Source organism: Cenococcum geophilum (assembly GCF_001692895.1).
Source record: "Cenococcum geophilum 1.58 unplaced genomic scaffold K441scaffold_19, whole genome shotgun sequence".
Lineage (NCBI taxonomy): Eukaryota > Fungi > Ascomycota > Dothideomycetes > Gloniales > Gloniaceae > Cenococcum > Cenococcum geophilum.
Genome location: NW_027137577.1, coordinates 1,962,942 through 1,984,631, shown reverse-complemented (window position 1 = coordinate 1,984,631; position 21,690 = coordinate 1,962,942). Strand labels below are relative to the sequence as shown.

At 38.7% G+C, this 21,690-nt stretch overlaps 2 protein-coding genes across 2 annotated transcripts; one reads left to right on the top strand and one right to left on the bottom strand.

The window, feature by feature from the left end:
* Positions 1 to 3,992: 3,992 nt before the first annotated feature.
* K441DRAFT_705402 (phosphatidylserine decarboxylase family protein) lies at positions 3,993 to 5,411 on the top strand (the record flags this gene model as incomplete). The annotated part of the gene is made up of 1 exon (XM_067653594.1): positions 3,993 to 5,411. One exon carries the CDS (start codon positions 3,993 to 3,995, stop codon positions 5,301 to 5,303), a length of 1,311 nt encoding a protein of 436 aa, XP_067504465.1. The 3' UTR covers positions 5,304 to 5,411.
* Positions 5,412 to 17,469: 12,058 nt separating this feature from the next.
* Positions 17,470 to 17,685, bottom strand: K441DRAFT_558464 (uncharacterized protein; the record flags this gene model as incomplete). The annotated part of the gene is made up of 1 exon (XM_067643412.1): positions 17,470 to 17,685. A coding segment is annotated over one exon (216 nt), but the record flags the coding sequence as incomplete, so codon positions are not given.
* Positions 17,686 to 21,690: the final 4,005 nt, after the last annotated feature.

Below are 21,690 nucleotides of genomic sequence, written 5' to 3'. Positions count from 1 at the left end.
CGTCTTAGTATTTCTACCTCCTCCCTAAGTAACTGTAGTTTTCCTTACTTTAGGAGTTGTAGCTTCTTATTCTCTAGCCGTTGTATTTCTTCCTATATAGTATCCTCGCCTATAGCTTCTAGTTTTATCTAAAACGTAAGTCCGCCTATGTCTTCCTAGGGCTAATCCCCAGACTTGGTACTATGTACTACGCTAATATTACGCCCGCGTCTCGCTATTAGGTTAATAGACTGCAATACAGTTAATAAATATAGGTTGTCTTTTTAATAGAGGGCTGTTACTATATAGTCGCAGCCTTAGTAGACCGCTGTGTTGCCAAACCGCTACCCCTAAAAAGGGATAAGAATTTAGAACTATTAGGACGCTAAGGCCCTAAGGGTATATAGTAACGTAATAATAGTAGCGGAATATAATAGGTATCTGGTTCTTAATGGGGTAGAACTATAAAACTAAATCCTACTGTTCTCTGGTATAAGGCGACTATGTTTTATAGGCGTCTTACCTACGCCTTGCCTGCGCCAAGCTGGCTATAGTAAGTGCGTCTCTACGGCCTAATAATTAGTATAGCGTTTGGTAAATATAGATCTAAATAGGACCTATCAATTTAAGTATTTCTACTATTCTTTAGTGTTAGTATATTTAAGAAGCTTATAATTAATATAAACCTATATATAGCCTCTTAAAATACCGGTAGATATTACCAATTAGAATAATATATAGGTAAACGATTATAGGTGTAGAAGGAGACCTCTACTAGCGAATTAATAATATAGGTAGGGCTTATTATCTATATAAGCGTCTTTAAAGGCACTTAGGTGCTAGATCTTTAGGCCGTAAATCCTAAATATACTAGACACTTAATTAGCTTATCTATAGGCCAAAAAAATAGGAGTAACTTAAGCGTTTTTTTATATCTTACCACCTCTACCGGAGGGCGTTAAACGTCAAGTCTTTAAGAAAATTGAGCTATTAATAACTCCTTTAAGTAAGGTGTTTAGAAAGTATATTATATCTAGATCTATAGTTAGCTTTAATAAGATAATAGTTAGCTTTAATAAGATAATAGTTAGCTTTAATAAGATAATAGTAAGGTTTACTAGACGATTTATAGCTATAATTAAATTACCTAGTAAGCTAATACTAGAGGGCTTTAAGATAATAAGCCTTTATTAATATGGATATTACTATAGCTTTATATTTACCTTACCTAGCTGCTTTTTTAGGCTTCCTTCTTAAATAGATTATTAAAATATCGTTCTCTTAAATACCTTTAAGTGCGTCCTCCACCTTACCTAATAGCTTCCTCTTTAGTCTTGTTGATTTTGTCTATTTTTAAATAACTACTTTATAAATATTCCGTTGCTCCAGGTGCTTTAATAACTTAAAATTGCTATAGCTAATATGGCTTAATTAAACTTAAAGGACTATCTGGAGGTATATAAAAGGGCTAATAAAAAAAAGGAAAGGCTACCGTTTAACTTTATTATAGGAGTAGTTATTAGGGTAGTTAATTTGGTGCTTTTAATTATATAGTAGGATAAGAATTTAGTACGGGTTTTAATAATAGTTTACTTATACAGTAATAAGGACGTTAATAAAGTTAATTAATATCGGCTGCGGGTATATAATTTCTTCCTTAAGAAACTAGTAGTTAACGTTTAGGGTAATAATTTAATTAAGAAGTTAACGCTACCTAGACTCTCTATTAACTATAATAATTAGATAGGCGGCGTTAATATTTATAATTAGCTTTAAAGCTACTATACTACCTAGATTACTACTATGCGTACCTAGCTGCCCTTATTCTTCTAGGCGCTTAATACGGCTATAATTAACGCCTATATTATTAGTAAGAAGATCTTCCGGATATTAAGAAAGCACCTTTAAACCTACCGCCGTTTCCATATATAATTGGTATAGAACCTCGTTATTATGAGTAGTTAAAAGATAGGCCTAAATAAGCATAATACTAAGCGTCTTCTTTGTTAAAGCTTACTAAAATATAGGCAATATTAATCTGGTATTAGGCCTGGTTATAAAAATAAAATAAATTAAAAAAACCCCTATGTCACTGCTAAAACCCCACTACCTATAATTTAACGATGTAAGACGCGAACTTACCGTTCTATTAAAAGCTTTATAAGGAAGTAAGGCTATAAGAGCCTACTAAAGTACTAGATGTATAGATGGAGGGAGGCAAAGAAGCTTATAGTAAAGGTTAGGTAAATAGTATATAAATGCGAGGCTTATAGGCTTCCTCTATGCCTTTGGTGCTTTAACAACTTCTATTTAGTAGGCGATAGCTAGGTAACTATTTTAGGCCCTCCACTTCCTTATACCCCTAATATTAAGACTCTAAAGCTAATTAAGCCTTTAGTATAGCGTCCTACTTAGCCTCCTTTAAGTCCTTCTCTACCGCCTTTAATCGATCCTTTATGCCAAATAACTGCTAACTAAACTGTTTAATGACCTGTAGCACTTAATATATCTTATTTAATGTATACTGCACGTCCTCCCTTATAACCTTAAGCTGGTCTTTACTGGCTTATCCTTATTAATGTCAAGAACGCGTATAAAGTAGATAGGTGGGGGTGGTTTGGGGGAGGACTCTAGTAGGGGATTTTCCTATATAGTCAGCAGCTGGTTAATGGAGGAAGTGCGGAAACCTACAGTCATGACGTCATATATCGCGACTTTTTGCCTAACTTCCTTAATAAAAAATATATAGGTGTTTTTGGTGGTGGCCTTCTGCAGTATTTCATCGGCATCGCAGCATGCTAACCCAGGCAGGAGCGCCTAAAGCGCCCAATACGAAAAGTCCGTTTTGCCAGACGAAGGGATCTCATACTTGTCATCACGGAGCCTTGATCCTATTGATCCTATTGGCTAGTTCTTATCGATAACGGTAGGACGAATTATACCAGGAGGCCCGAGAGTTATTTACTAATATATTTTATCTTATTTTTACTACTTTAACTTTAAAAATCTTTAATATATGATATCTTTTAATATTAAATATATTAATATTGATAATAGCACTGATAGAACGCCACTGATTTTTGGGCTGGCTTGGCAACTATCACCCGCATCACGGCAGTTCGTCCTTGCGGCAACACCCGCCCTGTGGCCAGCTGGACGTTCTCTACATGCAGCCATCCATCACTTTCGAATAATATTTCTCGAAGAGCTAACTGCAGGGCGCCTGGGCTAGGTTTCTATGGCTGGCTACCTATTTAATAATCAGTCAGATTAAAAGCAATACCAAGGTTTTTAAAGCCGTCCTAATAGCATCTAAATCAACTCATCGCAGTAGTGCTTACGGTTCATCTCATATCATTGATCATCTGCTCTTCAACTCCCTAGATACACTCTCCCCAGTACGCTCAGCTCTACGGGCTGTTCACAGAACCCGATTTAGTGAGTTTTAGTATATGGACACGTCCAAGAACCTCAACGCATGCACGTTATAAGCACGGAACTTGTTCTCGGAAAGATTTATAGAGGTAGGACATATAAGGGAGATTCCGCAGGCGTAGAGGCGAATCTAGACGCTATCTAGGTTCTAGTCGAAATAGTGGCTTCCCTTCAAGCAAGAACAGACTTGTACAGGAAAGGTAAAGTTTTAAAAAGGCGTTCCGATATTCAGCTGAATACTTTCGCAGACGAGCTGAATAGGCGATCATTCGGTAGCCTTGATCAATTTGCTTTTTCATAATCTCTCAACGGCCAGGCAGACAGCAAGTATAAGTTGCAGCCCGATTCCCTAGACTTTAGTCTCCTCACTCAAGTTTACAAACCGGTCTTCCCCTCGATCACTCGGATAAATGGCAAAAGCATTATCTTTTGCTCTTATCTAAACTCAAATTTTATATTCTTTATTAACGTTTTCTTCTGAATCACACAAGTTCAACCGCTCGACACCTCGAGTTAATCACCTAAACCGCAGGTACAAGGCCGGAATATAGTACTTCTCTTTTAGCAACTAGACCATCATGGTTAGCCGTCGACTTGGAGGCTGGCTGCCCCAAGATCCTAAAAAATTGCAGCGTTGGGTCAAGAAAACCGTGCAGCATGCTCAACAGCAGGCCAAAGACAATCCCATCCCGGTTGCTCCACCCGTAGCAGAACTCCATAATATGGTTTTGGACGACCCTCAGCTATATATGCTCTTCAATGAGATGTTGACTGAAGTTCCGGCGAAGTACGATAAAGATCCTGCGAATCACAACGAAATCAGAGATGTCGAAACCTTGATGTTAACGCTAAACTACATCTTGACTCTACCGCCATCATGGGATAGCTCTGCGCAGGTTGGTACTCCTATCAATGCTATCTTGGACTGGCCAATGGGAACCAAAGCCGGCTTTGCCGTATTCCTGAAGGACAAAGTTAACAAGCAATTCGGGAAAATCTTGAAATACTGGGCCGATTTTTTGGTTACTCCGGCGTCGATTTCGACTTTGAATGATGGAAAGGGTGGTTGGTTTTCGCAAACAGCATTGAACAGTCCGCATATGAAGGGCTTTGCGGAGGACTTCCCTATGGATCCGACGAAGCCTGGTTATGGCTATACATCGTGGGATGACTTTTTCACCCGAGACTTTCGGCCATGCCGTCGCCCCGTGGCGTCTCCGGACGACGACAGTGTCGTTGTAAGCGCTACTGAATCAACACCATTCAGAGTGCAGCCTGAAGTTAATTTCAGGGACACATTCTGGATGAAAGGACAGAAATATTCCCTAACTCACATGATGGACAACGACGACCGCGCTAATCAATTTGTCGGTGGCACCGTGTATCAGGCCTTTCTCAGTGCTGACAGCTACCATCGGTGGCACTCTCCTGTCTCAGGCAAGATTGTGTCGTTCAGCAAAGTTGCTGGAACGTACTATTCCGAACCCCTCTTGACTGGCTTTAGTCCTGATGAAGGTGATGGCTTAAATCCCGATCCAGGCGCAGACGAAGCCTCCCAGGGCTATATTTCTTCCGTGGCAGCCCGGGCCATCATCTTTATCCAAGCTGATAATCCAGATATCGGACTCATGTGCATGATCATGGTCGGGATGGCGGAGGTGTCTTCCGTAGAACTAACGATGCCGATTGGGCGGGCATTTAAGAAGGGTGAACAACTTGGGATGTTTCATTTTGGTGGTTCGACGCACTGCTTGATCTTCAGTCCGCAGGTGCAATTGGAATTCAAATTCCCGGAAGACCTGCCGTCTGCAGACAACAACATACAGTGGCCGATTAATAGCGCACTCGCTACTGTTACAAAGCTCTCAAAAGTAACAGGTCCAAATTAAGGCTTTTCCTTATGTAGGAATGATTTCTGGCAAGAATGTCGGTGCACAGCCTTCATTTTCTCGCATTAAATCTTTGTCACGTTACATGTTACCTTACGCTCCCTCAAGGCATTTTAGCAATAAGTTCGTTAACGTGTGATTTCGAAAAGCTATTGAATTTAACCCCATGAGAGGAGCTGCAATCCCTCGATTGCCTGGACCTCACATCATAAAATCCTATTTTACGCGTTCTACACACAGGCATTAGCATTCCCCGCCACCTCCATAAGCCCAAGTTCCGCCAAAATCGTTGATGTGATGCTGTCGATCCAGATCGGGTTTTCTTACTACCGTCTTACTACCGTCTTACTACTGTCTTTGATGCCTAGTACCCTAGGTCTCACCACCCGTTTCTATTACCTATTTTGACTCAGTTGCCTGGACCTACCTCATGTATAAATAGCTTCTTTTCTTCATAGTTTGAATAGACAGAGTCCTCATTCTTTACTTACTCATCGGTGCACAGACTACCGATTGACAGTTATGAGCCCGGGTGACTTGTCGTATTGCACCTATTAATTTAATTAATCGTACCCCTCATTAAATACTTCATTTGTCCTTACAAGCACCTTTTAATATAACTTCTCAACCTACCCAAGCTATCACCACAACGGTAATATTATCGAACCAGGCTAATTAGGACGAATGGGTTAACCTTATTAGGCTTTAAGCTCAAACAGGAGATATATAGGAGTACGTCAACCCCTCAACTAAACAGAATCAGTTGCCCCGTTTGCTTAAACCAGTCTTTCCTAGGCCTTAAGATATAAAAACAGGAACGACCTTATATGCAGCTCTCTCTAAGGACGAGAAGGACGAGCTTTAAATTCTCCATAAGAGGTGAATACAAGAAGCAGAAGGCAGCTTTAACCTCCCTACAAAGCTATATCACTAGTATAGTGGCTAGGAACCTTAACACCTATATACTAGGTACCGACTCAGTATACAACACCCTAATAGCTCTTAAGGAGAGGGTTGCCCCTACCAATATAGCACGTAAGCTGTACTTATCCACTTAATATGCTAAGGTCAAAAAGGGTCTAAAGAACCAGAACTTTAAGGCCTGGTTACAGTAGTGGGAGAAGATATACAATAACTATAAAAAGATCAAATTACCAGACGTACACGGCGACCGTGCAATTAGAGACTTTTTAATAGTGGTAGAGCCAGCATTATCAAACTGGGCTTTAACGTGGAGGGTTAAATTTAATAAATATAACTAGGCTAGTAACCAGATAATATCTATAGATTGACTAGTTAAAATATATCGGAACTATTAATAAATAGAGACTGCCTAAAAGAGAAGGGATCAACTTAGCGCTAATGTAGTAGGCTTTTAGGGCAAGTTAATTAACGAAGCTCCTAAGAATAAGGCTTCTAAGGACAAGGCTCCTAAAGATAAGGCCTCTACTACTATATTATCTAGAACGATATAGAAGAAAGACGCCCTACTATGCTATTGCGGAGATGTTTACTGGTTTCTGGAGTATTCTTATATTAACAAATCAGTTCGGTTAAAGAATTAAAAATTGGATAAAGCTACAGCTATAAAAGTTAAGGAAAAGATTATAAGCGCATTAGATTAGACTAAGTTAAAGATTAAGAAGATAAGGAAGGAGGCTTTAGGTAAGGAAGCTTTATAAAAGGAAGCCGTACAGAACCTAGACGGAAGTCAAAAAGAAGATAACTATGGTATCTTCGCCGTATACTACTAAGTAGGCGCCTATAATATAGGTTCTAACTACAAGCTATATAATAGTATAATTCTTAATAACGGAACCATAATATACGTTATTAATAATTAATTAAGGTTCGTCGACAAGCTCTAGCTAAGTAATAACTTTATATACGCCAGAACGGGCCTAGATCTAGTTAAGGGTATAAGGACGGCAGTAGTTATAATCTAGACGCTAGTAGACCCTAAGAGGATCCTACTAGCTAATGCAGTATATATACTAGCGTTCTATATAAATTTAGCCTATTTAAATAGGTTTAATAATAAGAATATATAGTAGGACAATAAAAAGAACCTACTATATTATAAAGATAATTATAAGACATTCGCCTATTACAGGCGATATTATAACCAAAACACGCTTAAATATAATAAGCTAAAAGCCTTATTTACAATCTAATCGCGAGACCCCCTTCCTAATTAAGAAGTAGTAGGAAGGCTTTAGTATAAGAGACTAGGTTATATAGGACCTAACACGATTAAGCATTTACCCTAGGAGGTAGGTAGTGCGAAGCTTTAAGAACTAGCAATAATCGACTGTAAATCCTATACTGTTAGTAAGGCTCACAAAATTATATTAAGAAGAGTACCTACTAATAAGGCAATAAGGCCCTTCTACTAAGTACATATTAACTTATTTCTAGAGATCATGGCGTATAACGGTCACAACTAGACGATATATTTTTATAACGAATTTCTGCGGATAAATAAGGTGGAGACCTTTATATAAAAGTTGTTGTTAATATAAGCAATTATATAATATTCAAACAGGGTGAAGCGTCGATATAATTAGAAGATTGCGGTTATTCAAGTTAATGGCAAGACCTCCCTTAGTGGCAACTTCTATAGTTAGACAAACCAAGAAGGAATTATAGTAGAGTAATCGGCCCTATATATGAAATCTTAGAACGGTTCTACTAAACGTTCTAGGGGGGTAATTATTATTAAGTCTCGTTGTATACGAATTAAAGCTTAATTACTAAAAGAGCTTTAGCTAGAGATCGTTAGAGCTATAGCGTATTTAATTAATTAGATACTAAATACCTAGCTCGGCTAAATAATACCTTTTAAAAAGCTTTAGTTAGCACTAGGGCTCTTACCATTAAAGCTAAATATAGCCTATTTACGTATATACGGCTATAGAGCTTACCTACTTAAATATAACCTCCTGCGTACTTAAAAGCTTAAGCTAAGAGCTTATATTGGATACTTAGTTAGGTACTAGTTAACAAATATCTTTAGGGTCTATATACCTAGCGAAAAAAAGGTAATTTAAATAAGAGACGTTATATTTAATAAGCAATTGCTCTATGACGATAATTAGCCAGATCTTGCAAATCTACTCCAAAAACGCGCTAATTAAATTTTGGAGATAATTAATATATCGCATATTAATAGAACGCTTTAGGAAAAGCTTAATAGAACGTTAAATAAGGACGACAAGACTTTAGATAAGATTTAAGTAGAAAATGGTAAAAACTAAAAGGCAAATTTTAGTGGAAATTAAGACTAAGCGACTAATTAAGACAATAACGTAGTAAGCTTATAAACCTTAAAGGACAATTTCCTACCTGCCCTTCCTACTCTAGATAAGGCGCTAGAACCTCAATTAATTCCTACTAAAGAATCCTTAAGTTCCTTAGCTCCCTTAACCTACTAACAACTATATTATAAATACGTACCTAAAGAGGATAACTTATAGGATAGCAACGGCGCAGCTATTAAAAAAGATAATATTATAAAAGGTAAATAATTAAGGAGGCTACCTAAATAATACTTAACTTATTTAACTTACCTTAAGAAGGTAGATAGCCACAAAGCATTTTAGGCGGCCTTTTACGCAGGCCTAAAATATTATAGGAAAATCTATTGTAATAAGCTACTACCTCCGCCTAAGAACTAGAAGGAGCTTATAAGACACTAATATAGGGCAGATTTCTTTGCTATTATTATAAAAGAGTATACTAACCTAGAAGGTTATAGAAAATTTAAGGTCGTAGATAAGACTCCATTAGTTAAAACGGTGCCTATAACCTAGAGATTTACCTATAAAATAAATATAGACGGATATCTAATAAAGTTTAAAGCACAACTCTATATAAGAGGCAATTTACAAGAGTTAATTTATAAGGACACTTATGTAGCAACTCTAGCAGCCAAGGTCTTTAGAGCTCTCGCAGTAGTTATTACAGCATTTAATTTTGACGTTTAGTAGGGCGACGCTATTAACGCGTTTACAAACAGCTTAATTAACAAAATAGTCTATATTAAGTATCTAGATAGATTTACTATTAAGGGCAAATATCTACTACTATAAAGAGCTCTCTACGGACTTTAATAATTACCACGCCTTTAGTATAATGACTTAAGTTAGGAACTAACCAATTTGGGGTTAAAGTCTATTAGCGGAGAGCCGTGTCTCTACTACAATAATTAGCTAATTATATTCTTCTATATAGACAATATCTGTACCGTAGGCACTAAAAAGAACTAGCTAAAGCTTCTAAACTTTAAGAATGTACTAATAAAGAAATATAAGATAAAGGACCTAGGTAAACTATCCTAGTTCTTAGGAATTTAAGTCTTAAGAAATAGGAGTTAAAGGAAGCTATAGCTTTATCAGGGTGGTTTTAGATAATGCGAATAAGCGAGCATAAAATATCCTTTATCTAATAGAATATGCATAAATATCGCAATCGATAAGGATAAAAGTGCCCTGTGCGGAGCTTTTCTACCCCAACTAGGCAGAATTTGGTAGATATTGCGGATATTATAGATATTATGGATATTGCAGATATTGCGGAGATTGCGGATATTGTAGATATTACGGATATTGCAGATATTGTAGATATTATAGATATTGCGGATATTACGAATATTGTGGATATCGCGGATATTATAGACCTTTCCCCCCCTAACTATATAATAGCTAAATACTTAAAGAAAAATTACTTATTTCTTTTATAGTTCTTCTCTAATGCTAATTCTTTAAACACTCTGTTTTCTTAAAAGTTTTAGGATCTATCTACATTCTCTCCTATAATACTATACAACGTCCTCCTAAAAAGACTCTTTCTAGCTTATCGCTTATTGCTGGAATTGAGAGAATTTTAATTGCTATAAGCGAGAGCTATGGCTAGCGCTTTCGTTATTGTTCTTAAGACCACCATTAAAGTGCAGTTGTTAAGATCTTATACGGCGTCTTAGAGATAAAGTCCTTATACTTACCCTAACTTTTTAGTTAAAATATTATGCTATTAAGATCCTTAGCAATCTTATTAAACTTATTAAGGTCTTAAGCTAGAGCTAGCTTTTTATATAACGATATACTTCTAAGCATAAAACTCCTATTCTAATATCTTTCCTAAAGCTCTTTAACGCTGTTAAGTATAGGCTTACGCCACTTCTTCTTCTAATCCTGCTTAATATATCTTATATAACGGGCTAGATAAAAAATAAGTGTAGTGGTATAAAGGGGCAAGTTATCTGTTTTATAGTAATACCTATTAAAGGTATTCTAAGCATTTCTAATGCGTTTAGAGAACTCCTTATTAGATATATACTCCTTCTATTATATAATATTAGCTAAATTAGGAAATAGAGAGGGGAGATAAACTAACTTAGGATTTATTAAGGTGCTTAATTATAATATCTATTATAAAGAGTATATTCTTAAGCGTTGCTTTATATCCCTAATATTTTAGGGTTGCTTGGTAAAATATCTAAAGAAAACTTTTTATTATATAAAGCGCCTCCCAGTCCTTTAGACTAAGATAGTCCTTTTTAAGCGTATTAAGGTTACGCTTAGTATACGTATTAAGGGCAGACTTTTTCTAAATTACTATACTAAGTATAAAATACCAGCTATTCTATCTTATATAATTATTAAGTGGAATTCTTCTCCCTATAAGACCTTTAAACTCCCTTATATAACTAGCTAAGCTATAGGTATATATAGTAATGTTATAAAGCTTTCTAAGTGCGCTAAGTTTCCAAAATATATTATTCTTCCCTTTCTCCTTTTTTAGATTTAACTCTTTTCCTTCTTTATATAACTTAATATTATTAAGGCTAATTAAGCTTTTAAAGAGGAAAGCCTATATAGCAAGGTTAAGAATATGGCCCTAATAGCGGATCTGTTGGTGGACGGGATTCTATTTAATTTCTTCTTTCTAGAGAAGCTAGTCGCTTATTATACAACAAAGCTTATTATTTGCAGTATGGTTATTAGATATAATGGCGCCCAGCTTTTATATAATCCTATAGTCCTTAAGCACTAGAAGGAGAGTATTTTATTACTTATCCCTACTATAAGAGGCTATTGTATAAAGGCTAAGAAGAGCGTTTATAAGTGTCGGGAATGAGGCAATTTGCCCTTACGTGCGGCAAATTGCCGTCACGTGCCGTCGCGGCACTAGCGCGGTGAGGAACCTTAAGTTCCTCACCCTCCCCTATCTAGAACAATAAGCTTTTTCATTACTGTATCTACTCGAGTAGTATTAGTAATTTACCCTGTATTACCAACACTAATTAGTGGTTAAATACACAGTCAACCACAGACCAGCTAGGTTATTGATAAAAGAGACAGTCTCGTGCAGGGGTGCCATATACGCTCATATGGAATGGATCCCAGCGATACTGTGCTACCTTAGACTTACGGAAAACTAGTAATAGAAGTGTTACTAAGTACTAGGAGATACCAAGTTACGTCTATTACGTAGAATAACCACGTTTACGAAGATTTGGTTGAGTACTTTAGGTCAGAAGTGTCACTAAACCTACGGTCCCAAGTCAACGTCCGAAACGCGTTAAACAACATCTTAAATTGCCTACCTTTTGACGGCAAACCTACGAGATTCTATAAAACCGAAAACCCTACCTACCTTCAACGTACAACACCCCGTCAATTCTATACCAATTATGGCGTTAACCTACCCAAAGAAGTACGAGAAGGACATTAACCCAGAGACATAGTATAAAGATATCGACCCTATAAATGCCGAACAACAGGACCTAAACGGATTCTTACTATACTATATGGCATACTATAAAGACAGCGAATACAACAATACTGTGCTTTAGTATTATATAAAGGAGGACTTCGTCGGATAGACAAAGGAAACATAGGCTCTCGCAACAAAGGTTATCGTGCAAGACTTCCATAACTTCCTTCGGGAGAACGGAGTATTTGTCCCTATAGATGGGGGCGCTATTAGAAATAATATTTAGGAGTATATCATTAACGCAAAAGAAGAGCATAAATGGACTCCACAAGAAATTAAGCACCAACTACGCACTATAAGGAAGCTCAACTCACAATAGAATTTAAATAATACACCAACAGAGACACGTTCTAATTCCATTGCTCTAGAGCAAGCGCAAGACCCCCTTACTTCGCGATTTAATAACCTTTAAACTCTACCAGAGCAAGACTAAGTACTATACCGTGTTCCATCGGGCTCTATATCTCCACTACAGCCTATAAAGCAATCCCCACCTTAATCTCTAATGCAATTTTAATATAATCTAACACCGCTTGAAGGCACCTTAAAGATGCTTACAGAGTTTACGAAGCTCTATTTGGACCAGGAGAAGAGGTTTAGCGGGGAACTATATAATATCCTTAATTCAAAGCTGCGTATCTTCTACGACTGTTGCTAGAAGGTTAGACTAGAACCTAACCAATATTATAACGCCTATTCCGTTATGCTTAAGGGCCGCGCTAGTACCTTCTATTATAATTATCTAGTAGGAAAAGGATATAATTTTAACCGAATAATATATAAGACAAGATACCACTTTAAAATAGAAGAGAATAAGCAGCAGTATATATTAGAGTGGAGAGAGACTACCTTCCTAAGAATTATTGCTACAAACCCAGGTGTCTCTCGGCTCGATTATCTTCAAAAACTCTTTAATTAACTTTAGACGATTTAGCGTGGTTTATCCGAATTATATTAAGAGGACTTTAGCCTACGTGATTAAATTATTAGCGCATACTAAGGTGTTAAAGAATACAACCTTACTCTCTTTAATCCTGTAAACACTTACAAAGGAGTATATGCCCAATTAAGATCCTCTATTGGCACAGCTCTGCGCTCTTAAGAAGTACAGCAATTTAACACCTAACCCTAACCTACGTCGATTAACCTAACCGACTAATATAATTATAACTAGACCGATCGAATATATAGTGGCCGCGGTAGGGGATATAGTAGAGGGTATAATTAACGTTAACCACGAGGTAATCGTGGAGGTTTATTTCGGAGCGATCGTTAGAAGAAGTGCTACGTTTGTAAAAAGCTAAATTGCTAGTTAACTAAGCACCCCCTTAATAGACGAAAGGAGGCATATAATAAGTTCCGCTAAAGCGCATGAAACGTCGGAAACCGAGAGGTTACTATGGCCTACTTCTAAAGCTTCCTAGTTTAATATAAAGGCGAAGAAGATCTTAAGGATGAGGCTAATAAGGCCAAATAGCTCCTTATAGATATAGAAATTAAGGACTACTCTTCCAACTAATACTTTACCGAGTATAGTAAGGTAAATGGCACATAAACCGTCGCTGTCCTTAATAACTAATCTACGCTCTATTCTATTATAAAGTTAGATATCTTTAATAAGCTAAAGGAAAGTTCCGCGTTCTCCTTTAACGATAGATACTTGGCGAACGTCTTCTATAGTATTATGCCAGATACTAGAGCCGCAGGAGTATCTATAGCAGGAGAACCCCAAGTTTGAGCTCTTTAGTAGCTTAATAGCTCTATTTAAATTAACTAATTAACGGCAGGCTAATATATAATTCGCTTTAGTAAGGGTATTATAATCTCTCTCGGCATAATTAAGGTCCAAACCCTGTTAGGATATATTACTTTCTACATTATTCCCGCGAACACCCCGTTTCTATTCTATATCCGAGATATAGATAAATTAGGCGTTAAACTCGATAACTTTAAGAATATGCTCGTTTAGGGAGATAATTGGGTGCCCGTTATACGCAAATGGGGTTACCCTTAGTTGCTCCTTTAATAGCCAGAAAGGAGCGTTGTTTAAAGCTACTTGACTAAGTTAGAGCTACGTTAACTACACCGTCGTTTTGGCCATCCATCCGTTCACTAACTGCTTAGGGTCCTTTAGCGAGTAGGTTATAAGGCCGAGGTTAAGGCAATTAAGCATCTTATAAAGTACTATTATCACTGCCAAATGAACCAGAAGTCCCCTGGCCGATTTAAGTTTACCCTTAAAGACGACTATAACTTTAACTTCTGTATTATTATTAATATTATATATCTTAGCGGTAAGCTAGTACTCCAAGTTATTGACTTCTTAACCTCCTTCTAAGCCGTACGTTTCCTAAAGGATATGTCAGCTAGGAACGCATGGGATACTCTTTAATTATACTAGATTAATGTCTACCTAGGACCCCCTAATTAAGTTATTTACGACGTAGGAAGGAACTTCTTATCTATAGAGTTTCGGCAATAAGTAAAGGCAATAGCAATTGAGGTTAAGGAAGTCCCTATTAAGGCATATAATAGCGTTAGAAAAGTAAAACGATATTACACGCCATTACGCCGAGTGTATAAGATTATTTCTTTAGAACTAGAGGACGCTAGCGAAGAGCTTATCTTATAGATGGCTGTTAAGGCTATTAATAATTCCGCTAGCCCAGATAGGCTCGTACCTACGTTGCTAGTCTTTAGCGCCTATCCTTAAATAACTAACAATTCTCCACTATCTCTATCCGTTATGTAACGAGCTAAGGCTATCCGTAAGGCAATAAAGGAAGTGCGCCGCATCTACGCCACGCGCTAGGTTAATAACGCACTAAGAATAAGAAACGGTCTAAACACCTTAATTATAATAGATCTGCCACTCCAATCTAAAGTACGGGTATGGCGTAAGAAAGGGGGCTGGTCAGGCCTATATATACTTATCGCCATTAATGGTTAAACTTGCACTCTTTAGATGCCCTATAGACCCACTTAATTCCGCTTAACCGTTGTTAAGCCCTATTATAGGGATGACAGTTCTAAGCCTTTACAGGATACTCTAGAGGATACCCTAGAGGAGAACCACGATCAATATACCTTAGAAGGCGACTATGGTCCTAATATAATTGTAGTAGACGTACCGCAACTACAACGCGGTAGAGGTCGCCTAAAGGGATTACGAAATCGCCAACATCTTGTTAATTTCGAAGAACAACTTATTACCGCTATTGAGAGTGGGGATGAGTTATTAATAGCCTTTATAACAGCTAAAGAGAAGGCTAACTTTAAGNTNNNAAAANAGNTNNNAAAGGAAGNNNNTATTATAACNNTAGGAGCTCCTNTCNAAGCATCTAATAANNAGGANATNNANNGTCTTATTATAAGAGGAGTCTTTAAATTTAAGAAGTATAACCCTACTAAGTTTAATGGAATTCGCATCTTTAAGTTAAGAATAGTTAATAAGATTAAGGGTAAAGCTACTAACGCCCCATTTAAGAAATTAAGGCCTATTATCTAAGGCTATAACGATGACGGCAAAGAGACAATTCTTACGCAATCTCCGATAATATAACGAGCTAGTTAGCAAGTTATTATTGCACTAGCTCCCTCCTTAATAAAGAACGGAATGGTAGTTTATCTGTAAGATATTACTTAAGCCTACACCTAATTAGAGACGCACCTTTAGTGCTTAATATTAGCATATCTTTTAGAGCAAATTCGCCACCAATATCCTAAAGATATAATTATGGTTGTGCTTAAACCATTATATAGAATCGCGGAGGCAGGAACCTATTAGTGGGCTATTTACAGCAAACACCACAAAGAGAAGCTTTTAATAACCACTTCTATATTTAATCCCTACTTCCTTATTATAACTACGGGAACCCTATTTAGAATTGTCGGCATATAAACTAATAATATAATTATCTTAGGAGACGACCAATTCTTAGCTCTTAAAGAAGATAAGCTAGTAAAGGTAAATCTTATGGCAAAGCCGAAGGAAAGACTTAATTTAAAAACACTATTACTCTTTAACGGATGCATCCTCTCCCTAAATAAGGATTCTATTTCCTTGCGCCAGAAGGGTTAAGGCAAGAAGATTGATGTTATTAATATTAAGTCGCCGAAGCAAGGATATATAGAGCAACGCGCTTACGGAGTTTATATTGCTTCTATCTACTAACCTAAAGCTTTCTTTAATCTCTCTATTGCCGCTTAACACCAAGAATTAACTAAGGAGGATATCCTTACCCTAAATAAGCGTCTTTCCTGGCAAATAAACCATCTTAATTGAGGACTACTCTACGTGCCTATTAACCTTCCTACCGCTAAGCTCTTTGTATTTATTAATAAATCGTTTATAAATAATAAAGATTTTAGCTCCTAGCTAGGATATAAGATTATTATCGCGAACGAATCTACCGGAGAGAGTGACTTTATAATCTATAGTAATCTTATCTATTAGAGCTTAACTAAAAGTAAGCGCGTTACTTAAAGCGTTTTAGTGTTAGAGATATATAGAATAGTTGGCGGAGTTGATATGGCAATTGCAATTAGAACTACCTTAAAGATAATTACAGATCGACTTAAACTCCCCGTTATCCCTACGATTGTATATACCGACTTATATTCTCTCTATAAGTGTTTAGTTAAGCTTGATACTATAAAGGAGAAGCGCCTTATAATTGATATTATAGCACTACGGCAATCTTACGAGCGTTAAGAACTATTTAAGATTTAATAGATTAATGGCCAAGATAACCCGGTAGATGCGATGACGAAGGCAAACCCAAATAAGGCACTAGAGACGTTCGTCAACACAAATACTCTACGTGTGCGTATTAAAGGTTAGGTTAAGAGGGAGTAGAAGATGCATCGAGTGCCGCTAAGGCGCTAGTGGTAAGCAAGCCAATAGCGATTTTCTATCCCGGGGATGGAAAATTATAATTGGTTAGAAGAAGTCCGGGTCGGTAGAATAAGGCGTATTACCTGCCAAATTCTGCCATAATCTGCCCACTGTTGTATTATCGCATACTGTCTGTTTATATATAGATAGCAACCACAAAAAGAAGAGTTGCCAGTATCGGGAATGAGGCAATTTGCCCTTACGTGCGGCAAATTGCCGTCACGTGCCGTCGCGGCACTAGCGCGGTGAGGAACCTTAAGTTCCTCACCCTCCCCTATCTAGAACAATAAGCTTTTCCATCACTGTATCTACTCGAGTAGTATTGGTGATTTACCCTGTGTTACCAACAATAAGCTTTTCCTGGCTATTAATAAAATGGCCGCAAATCGCGAGGAGAAGGTGATTATTTAGAGAGGTCTAGATATTAACGGAGAGATAAATACTTATTAGTGCAGACTGCAGCCTCTTTTATATAATATCCTTTTGCAATAGCTATAAGTTATAGATCTTTTTACTAACTGCTAAATAGGCTATAGTTATATAGCCGTCTACTTTAGGATTAATTAACTGTAGAAGAATATAGAATTTTGGCCACTTAACTATCCAAAATAATAAGTTTCGTACGATAATTAATGTAATAAGGGCCTTATTAATAACTTCCTTATTTAGGACCGCTTGGAGTACTTCTAAATCTAGCTCTTCTGTCTTATTTTAAGACGACGCTTTAAGGTAAAGGTCTTTTAATTAATCCCGTATTGCTTCTTTCGTACAACTAGTTTTAGGCTTAACTATAATACTATGCTTTAACGCTAAGTAATTTCGGAAGTTGGAAGTTAACTATATATAGCGTATAACTCCGTGCAGTATTTACAATAGAATAAAAGATGGGCTTTTTTATTTCGTACGGGCTTATTACTGCCTAGTGGACAGGTATACTCCCATATCAAAAAGCTAAGGCAAAACCTCTTGTATTTTTTAATTTAGAGGTATTAATAGAGTCACAGAGCTTCATCAGCTTTTTTTGGGGTGTAAGCAGATCCTGGGAGCCTCCTGACAGGATTTTGACTTTCCTGGAGGTCCTGATTGTCCTGGTAGGCTCCTAGCAGCTCCTGGCAGGATTTTAATTTTCCTGATCGTCCTGGTTGTCCTGACAGGCTCCTGGCAGGATCTTTAATTTCCTGATCGTCCTCTTACGGTCCTGTCAGGGTCCTAACAGGAAACTAGTATTTCCTGATCGTTCCTGACAGGCTCCTAGTAGGATCTTAATTTTCCTGATCGTCCTGTCAGGTTCCTGACAGGATACCCCTAAAGCGACACCCCCTCCCAACCCCCCCCAAAGCAACACCTCCTATGCACACCCCTCAAGACACCCCCCCAATGCGACACCCTCCCCCACTGTGATACCTCCCCCCGCAATGGGATACCTCCCCCCTAATGCGACACGAACCCTACTGTGCGCGTGCGCGCGACACACACGTGGCTATCGGGCCCCGCTATATTCCCGATAGCCTACACGTGCCTCTGCCAAGTTACCCCCTTTGCAGTCCCCCCATTCTTTACCCTATCCTTACACTCCTCCCTTAGGAGGCACTAGAACGGCAGCCAGCAGAGGACCGTTGCCCCCAAAACCCAGACGAACGTCGACCAGAGACCAACGACCGCTTACAAGAACTAAGACGACAACCTTACGAAACAACCAGCCTTAGCGAAGACCACGAACAGATCTCAACTTGATCGAGGAAACAGCGAATTTGAGATTGGACCCATCTTACTCGAATCGTCATACAAGGCTCCTAGGGACGGCCACCCTAGACCGACTAGCCGTCCGTAATGAGACAGCGAGCGACCACACGGCCATAGAGAACCGAACTGGATGCAAATTAGAGCCTTACAATCGGGCCGACCTACATCAGCGAATTAAAATTACATCTGACCACCAGTGCGCGAGCATAATCGCTAACGGAATAGATAGCGAGGTACGGTAGGTACCTGCTAGCGAGGTAGCGTAGAGCTAGCTACCTAGGCAAGCAAGTAGGAAGATGGCTAAAGTCTCAGAACGCAGCCACGATAATCGTATTCGAAAGACCCAGGACCAGCGAACACGATCCCATAAAATTACGATAGCATCGAATCGAACCAAGGACCTCGATAGGCAGACTATTACCCTGCCTACGAGATCAATCGAATCAACGGGCCTACTACCGAAAAGCACCCTAGAACGACCACTCGTTCAAACGTACACCCAACCGTAACGGCCCATAGAGAACAGCCGATTCATGAATCAAATACAAGCTCTAATCAGCAATCGAATAAAGACAGAGCCTTCAAATCTAGCGGTGACGAACACCTAACGCGAAAGTACAGATACCACAGCACGTGTAGCGAATTAAAAAATAAGCCAGCGAAACGCAGCAGGCAGGCACACTGAAGGTAGCGACAGGCAGCACAGGTCTAAGCAAAGGCCTAGGCCTAAGGTTACAGGGGAACCAATAGCCCCACAGTTTAGTGCGTACCTTAAGGAGACATCAACTATAAAAGGTAGGGGTAAACTATAGGTATGGTTTTTTATGGACTAATAATTTATAGCAGCCCAATTAAAATGGGTATGAGAGTAAGCAGCTGCCGTCAGCATAGCAAGTGGGCCACGTGATGCAGAGCGAGACCGATACGTGTACTAACCCATGAGTCGGATTCATATATGCGTTCTGAACGACCAGCCAGCGAACACGAGCTCGATTTCGTATTTCGATATTTACCGTAAGCTAATAATAAGTAGTATAAGAAAATCGAAACCAAGATGCCTACTAAGATATTCAGGCCCAGCCTATATTATATCGAGTATCAGATAATATCTGTAAAGAATAATAAATGGCCTCTCAGCTAAGCATCCCCTAAAAAAGAATAAAGTAGGGGAGAGGCACCTAGCGACCACCGTGTGGTCTCTAGTATTACGTTACAATGACCAAGACGAACCGCCATTACCTATAGAGTAGACTTATAGTTCACGATTTCGAGTTATATCAAACTCAAATTCAATTCGATCAATTCGAAAATCAAACAGAGCCTAGCGATCAGGCCGTTAACAAGAACTAACGACACCTTTCGAAACAACCAGATAGCGAGACCACGAACGATACAATAGAGCAGGGACTTAATCGCATTTCTGACTATTGGCTCCCGATTAGGCCCGAATACGTATCAAAGGTCCTAGACGGAGGCACCCTAGTACAGGACCAGACCGTTCGAATGTAAACTAGCTAGCGAACAGCCATACAGAACGACCTGGATCAACTAGAGCACTCTTCGGGAACACCGCCGACCTCTCCCCCGAATTGAGCACTATCTCGATATACTACACAGGCAGGCAGGTCGGTTAGTAGGTGATATGGTTAGTGAGTAGGTAGGTAGGTAGGTAGGTAGTAGGTAGGTAGGCAGGCAAGTAGGAGAGGGACCGTCGTCAGAAACCAGACGATAATCGTTCGAACGACCAGCCAGCGAACACGATCGATTCGATCGATCGATCGAATCGAACCAGAGCCTCGATATCAGCCTATTACCGAATCAAATCGAATCAAGGCCTCCTAGGGAGGCACCCTAGACGACCACCGTTCAAACGTACAGCCAAACGAACGCCCATGGAGAACGATTCGAATCAATACAATCAATCGCAATCGAATCAAGCAGAGCCTTCGATCGGGCGACCTCTCCCCCGAATTACAGATACAGACAGGTAGGCATAGACAGGTAGGCACGACAGGCACAGGCAGGCACAGACAGGTAGGACAGGCAGAGACAGGCAGGCAGGCACTAGGCCTAGTTAGAAATCAGCACACGGCCGGCGGATCATCGGGAACACCGCCGAATCGACGATTTTGGAGCTCCGCGAGATCGCCCGACGCCCGAGCGATCGTAGAGCTCCTGACAGACACAGGCGGTAGACAGGAGAATTGATTTGGATTATTTAGATTATATATAATTAAATTAAATTGTATTTTTTGACTAGCTGCAAATACTGGAGTGTTAATATACCTTATTTTAAATCTAGAATTTTTATTATTGTCCTGATGGTCCTGATGGTCCTGATGGTCTGGAGGTCCTGGAGGTCCTGGAGGTCCTGGTGGTCCTGGTGGTCCGGGCGACCTCCTGACAGGTTCCTGACAGGATGCCGAGTGTGAGTGTCTCCTGGAGCTCCTGACAGCCCTGACAGGAGCTGTCAGGAGCTGTCAGTACTGTCAGGAGGCACAAACATTTTGCTGATGTTCTAATTCCACTTCTAAAGCTATATTTATACAATAATAAAGAAGAAAAAGGCGACTAAAAATTTATTTGGGGTATGCCAAGACTTATCGTGATAAGATTTATCCAAAACCACCCTGAGCTTTATTAATACTCCTATATTAAGAAGATTGCTAATGAATTTTATTTAACTAACATACGCTTTATTAGTATACCTATAAGCACTAATAAGCTCCTACTAAATCCGAAGGAAGCTTTAAAACAAGATATCTACATCTATTAGAGGATAATTGGATTACTTTTTTATATAACCTATATTATAAGACCTAATATAGCTAGAGCCTTAAGCAAGCTATTGGAATTCCTATAAAACCCCTTACCTTTTTACAACGCCGCAGCTTATTAAGCGATCGCCTACCTATATTAAATAAGGACCCTCACGATTAATTATTTAGGGCATAATATAGGGAGTTAAGT